The 7,351-nt window shown below is 36.4% G+C and overlaps 1 protein-coding gene across 1 annotated transcript in view; it reads right to left on the bottom strand.

Annotated features, from left to right (window-relative positions):
* Positions 1-216: 216 nt before the first annotated feature.
* Positions 217-7,351, bottom strand: part of LOC107581882 (wiskott-Aldrich syndrome protein family member 3) — a 14,244-nt gene continuing 7,109 nt past the window's right edge. Inside the window, exons 5-8 of the mRNA XM_016267559.1 lie at positions 6,525-6,700; positions 5,053-5,307; positions 3,010-3,389; positions 217-1,365 (exon numbers count right to left, since the gene is read on the bottom strand). Of these exons, the coding sequence (XP_016123045.1) occupies positions 1,208-1,365; positions 3,010-3,389; positions 5,053-5,307; positions 6,525-6,700 (969 nt within the window). The 3' untranslated portion in view covers positions 217-1,207. The remainder of the gene's footprint in view (positions 1,366-3,009; positions 3,390-5,052; positions 5,308-6,524; positions 6,701-7,351) is intronic.

Here is a 7,351-nt window from a genome sequence, read left to right on the forward strand (position 1 = left end):
TATATATATATATATACATTTTTTGTAGGGCTCAAGGATTCAGAGGAACAATAGAATTTTGACACTTGAACTAAAATGCAAATGAACTGATTATAGCACCACCTGGTGTCCAACAAGAATAAATTTAGCAAATTCTTATTAAATGCATTAAGCAGTGCGGTGGGGGGGGGGCCTATTTCAATAAATGCAAAATTTAAGAAGACTTTTAAAATTGTATTTATTATTTATACATGCACATTCGAATATATACCTACAGCATGATAGCTTAAACATATGGTTGCCATTTTCATCTTTTGAGCAGTGTTACAAAAATCTAAACAACAATAAAAACACATTAATGACAGTACAGTACTTGTAAATTACATAGTATTGTTACAGATAATAATAAGTCTAAAATAGCAGATGACACTGTCTTGCACGCCATCACCTCATTTGACACATTTAGGCACACACACAATACACAAACACACACGATTAGTAAACTGCAAGCAGTAATAAATTATTGGCCACATCTGTTCCTTAAGAAAAAAAAAGTAAACAACGAAAGCATCAATACATTTACTCACTGCTAATTTGGGGTATAAATATTCATCACAACACTGTCCACAACTGAACAAAGTGACAAATTCTGGATAATGAAGAGTTGTGATATTGAAGGAGAAATGTACTTTGATACTGTAGCGATGATTTGATTGTCCATACTGTATATTTAGGGCATCTCACGTAAAGCAAGCCAAAGATACCGCAACAAATTTGTGTAACAATACTGTGGCAATGATTTGTAACATAAAATGAATATAAGTGCTAATACCACTACCGACCATCATTTTCGTGTACCACAAAAGATGGATAAGTATTTCTCTATATTCTCTGGACAGCTACCAAAATATATAACCAAAATCACAGAACGATTTTTTTTCAATAAGTGTTTTCTTGGCGACTCTTAAAGAAATGCTAGCATGTTGAATTTACATTATAATAGGACAAACTGTATTCTAAAAGTTCCTGTGCTGACCTCGGCAAACTCTCTTTTGCCATCTGTCTATTTCTGCACCTCCCTGTGTCCTTTCACCTTGCATTGCACAAATCCTGTTTCCTTTCTTCTCTGTCTGTCATGATCTCCTCGTTAGCCCCGTTCGAGGAGTGTGTACTATGTGCAGGAATGGAAAATAGCAGCATTATGGTCGCAGATCTTGCCCCCCGAGCCTCAATCAGACCACTCATTCTCCTCTGGCTCAGAGTCCTCATCTGATTCACTGTATTCCACGGCGATGCGTCGGGACAGGATGGTGGCCACGTCGTTACCCACTGGCTCTTTCTTGGCCTCCTGCTCTCTCTGCTCTTGCACCTTACGAAGCTGGATACCTGGAGGAGGAGCCAACAGTTCAATAAAAGCTAACGCATACACTGCCGTTCAAAAGATTGGGAGCAGTAAGATTTTTTATGTTTTTTAAAGAAGACTTTTCTGCTGATCAAGGCTGCATTTATTTGATCCAAAATACAGAAATTTAAAATAAGCATTCTATTTTAATACACTTTAAAATATAATGTATTCCTGTGACGCAAAGCTGAAATTTCATCAGCCATTACTCCAGAAAAGATTTCTATTTTCTATTCTATTCATCAAAGAATCCTGAAAAACCCTTTCCAACATTGATAATAAATCAGCATATTAGAATAATTTCTGAAGGATCATGTGATCCTATGTGTTGTGCAGCTTTTAATGCATCCTAATGCAACTTAATGCATCCTTGCTAAATAAAAGCATTCATTTCTTTTCATTCATTAAAAAAGTACTTATTCTAAATTTTAGAATTTAGTATCAGTTTCCGCAAAAATATAAAGCAGCAAAAACATAATAGTAAAGGTTTCTTGAGCAACAAATCAGCATATTAGAATTATTTCTGAAGGATCACGTGACACTGAAGACTGGAGTAATTATGCTGAAAGTTCAGCTGCGCATCACAGAAATAAATTACATTTGACAATATATTCAAATAGAAAACAGCTATTTGAATTGTAATATTATTTCACATTGTTTCAGTTTTACTGTATTATTGATTAAATAAATATAACCTTGGTAAACAGAAAATACTTATTTAAAAAATGTTAAAAATCTTAATGATTCCTAACTTTTGACCAGGAGTGTAATATATATGTGACCCTGCAGCACAAAAGCAGTGTTAAGTCGCTGAGGTATATTTGTAGCAATAGCCAAAAATACATTGTATGGGTCACAATTATACATTTCTCTTTTATGCCAAAAATCATTAGGATATTAAGTAAAGATCATGTTCCATGTATATATTTTGTAAATTTTCTACCATAAATATATCAAAACTTAATTTTTGATTAGTAATATGCATTGCTAAGAACTTCATTTGAACAACTTTAAAAGAGATTTTCTCAATATTTAGATTTTTTTGCACCCTCAGATTCCAGATTTTCAAAAATAGGCCAAATATTGTCCTATAATAATAAACCATACATCAATGGAAAGCTTATTCATTCAGCTTTCAGATGATGTACAAATCTCAATTTGGAAAAACTGACACTTATGACTGGTTTTGTGGTCCAGGGTCACACACACACACACACACATATATATATATATATACATATATTGTATACACATGAAGAGTTCAGATGCAAAAGCCGAAAAAGTGCCGTCTGAAGTTTTCATCTAAAATGAGCATTTTTATCAGGCTCCTGTGTTTAGGTTCAGTAACTTTACTCTAATGGCAATGTACAGGTCATTTTCTATGCAATTAAAGTGAAATAACTGAACATAAATACAGGAGAGTGATTAAAAATGCTGATTTTAGAAGAAAATTTCAGACGGCATTTAGATAGAGGCTTTTGCATCTGAACTCTTCATATACAGTTTCTTTCTTTTTTTTGAGTACATGTTTAAATAGCCTAATTAATAAAAAAAAGCACATGGAACACAACATGCTTCATTCAACCCATTATGCTGAACACTCTGAATTCTGTTCTCTGCACACTGACCTCTGCGGATGGCAGCCAGCAGGTCGCTCCGGGCGTCGCTCATGGGGATGAGAGGCACCTGGCCCTTCCGGGGAAGAGTAGACTCTCCAGATGGGTGTGCTACTCGGGACGGGGACGGGGCGTGGGTGGGGGGTCCTGGTGGGGGAGGGGGCGGGGCCACAGGCGGGCCACCCATTACAGCATGTGAAGGGGAAGCGGTGTAGACTGAGAGAGGAGCTGGAGGAGGAGATGGGCTGTAGGGCCGTGAGAGCGACACCACTGTCCCCGGAGCCAGTGACTGAGGTCCAGACGTGCTGTCAAAGGCAGTCTGAGAGGAAGGGATGAGGGGAGGAGGTGGAGGAGGGGCAGGCGGGACGAAATGCTCCAGGATTTGATGGCCGCTGAGAAGTGATTAGAAAGGAGAAGTGTTTAAGGAACTATTTTGCACTGAAAAAGCATTTGTCACATCCCAGTTAGCCCAAAAATAAACATCTTTATGCAGTTATTTCTTTCATTAAGGACAAAATGATCATTTACCAACATACCTGGATAATATATGGATAAATAAAAGATAACCTCAACTTAAGATTCCAAAAACTGAGGTAACTGAGGTATATAAGTAGCACAATATTATATCATATTGTTATAGATATATATTTGAATTATAAAGCACAATTATAACATAAAGCAATGTTTATTTTACCCTATTTTTTATTCCCATCTCACACATCTGCATTCAAAAGGTTGTTTTTTGCAACTTCCCCCCCCTTTTTATATATAATATTTTTTATAATAAAAATACATTTGTGATACATCTTACCTCACAAACGTGGAAGCAAAAAATGAACTTATACAGTCATAATATCTTTACAAGTGCAGACTGTTTTTTTTGTAGTTCAATCAGTCTTTCTTTTTTAATTTATATATTAAGCATTAAAGAAAATATATATTTCTTGTTCAATGTAATAACAACTGATTTAAGATTAAAATATGAGCTTAAAACATAATTGCACAACCGCCCAGTAGGTGGCAATATGCACTAAGAATGCACATCGCCATTATACAAAAGAAGAAGAATCAAGAAATATAATTGTAGATTCGGCATTCTTTGGGGATGTCTTTGTGTGTCAACTGAAGGGACTTCACAATAATACTTGAGATACACTAGTTAAAGGAATAGTTCACCCAAAAATGAATATTTGCTGAAAACGGACACACTCTCAGGCCATCCAAGATGTAGACGAGTTTGTTTCTTCATCAGATTTGGAGAAATGCAGCATTGCATCAGTGTCTCACCAATGGATGCTCTGCAGTGAATGGGTGCCGTCAGAATGAGAGTCCAAACAGCTGATAAAAACATCACAATAATCCACACCACTCCAGTCCATCAGTTAACATCTGGAGAAGACAAAGTCTCTGTGTTTGTAAGGAATAAATCCATTAAGACCTTTTAACTTTAAACCTTCACTTCTGGCTAAAATATGACTCCACAATCCATAATAACGCTTCCTCCAGTGAAAAAGCCCATCTCCTGTTGTCTCTCACATCAAAATCCAGCCACATATTTGTTTAGAGCTGTTTTGGCTTGTAAACGGTGCTTGATCTGTGCAGATTTCTCTCCTGATTCAGACCAGATGACTTTTTTAATGGAGAAAGCAATATTATCAGCTTTTATTTTATTCTGACACAACTGTTTTAAGTTAAAACGTCTTAATAATGGATTTGTTTCTTGCAAACATGCAGCTTTTGTCTTCTCCAGATGTTCACTGATGGACTGGAGTGGTGTGGATCACTTGTGGATTATTGTGATGTTTATATCAGCTGTTTGGACTCTCATTCTGACGGCACCCATTCACTGCAGAGAGGATCCACTGGTGAGCTAGTGATGCAATGCTTCATTTCTCCAAATCTGATGAAGAAACAAACTCATCTACATCTTGGATGGCCTGAGGGTGAGTACATTTTTAGAAAATCTTCATTTTCGGGGTAAAGCTCTTCCTACTCTATATGCTGTATGTGTATATATACATATATACTTTAACTGTAGAGAGAGAAGTGACGTGCCTGTATTCTTTGGCAGCTGTTGGTCGGGGTCCGTTGAGGGACGAGTCTGGCAGTGGGGGCCCGTGGTGGGCCTGAACGCGTCCTAAAGAGTGCTGTCGGGCTGCAGCGGCGGTGGAGGGGGCCGTGGGCCGGTACGCTCGGTCCAGGGACTGAGTCTGTGTGGGGCCTGTGTCGTTCCCATCAGCTCCTGCTCCACCTGCTTCCTGCGGGTGGCTGGGACTCGCTGGGTACGAGTGTTCATCTGACATGCCAGATCTGGGTTAAAGCACGGAACAACATACAGACACACAGCATGCACAATATAGTTATAATGTGTTATACTGAAGCTCATTTCTGATCATTGTTGAAACATTTGTGTGTAATCAAATTCTTCAATTATTTACTTGAACTGAACATCAAGGTACCTTTTTTTATTAAATTTTTTTTAAGAAAACCATATAGCATGTGTCATTTCCATCCACTTTATGCATTCGTGTACGTTTTTGTAGTCATGCATTAAAAGTGAGTAATGAACATGTTATTAATACTGCTTATCTGCTTTACTGAACCCTGGCAAGTAAAATAAAAATAGACAAAAGTTCATGTTCACAAAACAACAAAAAGAAAATCTAATCATTTTTACTAGTTTATGATTCTTTTTTCTGCATTGCTGAAATCATTGCCTAATAGGTTTTAAGGTAAGTCATTTAAAACAGTGTTTAACTAATGAATATGCATCTTCAATCTCTCTCAAGCAGACAAGGATGAGATCAAACTTGAAGTAAGTCCAATCTCATCTTCAAAATACATTTTGTGTTCAGATTTGAAAATGTATGACAATGAGCAAATAATGACTCAGAGGCGACTAATGCAGCACGGGTCATTTGAAATACTGTTGTAGTGCTTTTTTAAAAAAAATAAATGATTGTGACTAATCTTTCATCTCCCTGTATATTGTTGGGTTTAACGTCAAATTCAGGGATACATAAAATTATATTCCATTTTTTGATATCAACACCATAAAATGCATTAACAATACATTACACATTGGTTTCCCAAACTGAGCTTAATGTAAGAACTGCAGTGGGTTTGTGAGTTGATAAAAAGCAATTAATTAATTAAATCACAAATTTGTTTTGACTTTGACTGATTTGGCTTTGAATGACAAAAACTTTTGGGAATCCCTGCATTACATGAACAAACATTAATAAACATGAAAACAGCAATGACATTACACGACCAAAGTCTTCAATAAAAAAGTAACAGTAATCTGAAACAATGTTATAGATACAGAAATGTTAATGATGCTTCGTGTCAACCAATGCAGAATAAAATTCAATAAGTGACAAGCAAATGAATAGCTTCATAGCACAGTAAGCACACAGAGTCCTAATGCAGTTTATGAGAGCTGTCAAAGCTCAGTTCATTTTTAGGTGAACTATATCCCTTTAAGTGAGTAGTTAACCATAGAGTCAAGAGATCACATAACTCACCTATCCGGAGACAGAGATCCCTCAGAAGACATGCCATGGTAAGGAGACGGTGTCAGGCGAGTGTCCGGACGGAATTCCTTATCGTACGCCATCACGTTCCACTCCTGACGCCGGTTACGAGCTTTACGGACTTTCTTTACCTCGCGAGTGGGATCCTCCGTGTGCTTTTGCTCTTGCTAAGGCAGAAAAAATTGAATGTTTCTATAAGCTTGAGTAATAATATTTAACCCCACAGAATAGGAAAAGTCTGTAAATCAACACTGACCTGATGATTACAGACGATTCGTTTTGGGGCAATTTTCACACGCAACATTTTCAAAACTCACAACAGATCATCAAAAATCAATCATGTTTTCTGTATCGTTCAGTATGAAATTGAACACTCGCTAATGTCAACAGTTCTGTTGTATTTTGAATCAATTCTCTCTACTGTAATTTTGTTTTAGTAACCAACTTTTAAAATGCAACTATTTGATTACATTATAATAGCTATTTTACCAGTTTACTATGTTTACCAGAACATGCAATGTTCCCAATGCCTTCACTAGGGAATATTCTGAGCTGCGGTGTTAAATGCAGCAGACAGTGAGAAATATAATAAATCCATTGCACACTTTCAAGAGCCCTCCAAAACTGATTGGTAACTGGCAAGACATCTAGTATACTATGACTGATATATTATAAAAGCCTGTTTCTGCCACTGAAGAAAAAAAGTAATTATGGCTTTTTTTTAATCTCACAATTCAGATTTTTTTTATCGCAATTGTGAGTTTACAACTTGCAATTCTGATATATATATATATATATATATATATATATATATATAT

This window comes from Sinocyclocheilus grahami, unplaced genomic scaffold, assembly GCF_001515645.1.
Source record: "Sinocyclocheilus grahami isolate Dianchi unplaced genomic scaffold, SAMN03320097.WGS_v1.1 scaffold39.1, whole genome shotgun sequence".
NCBI lineage: Eukaryota > Metazoa > Chordata > Actinopteri > Cypriniformes > Cyprinidae > Sinocyclocheilus > Sinocyclocheilus grahami.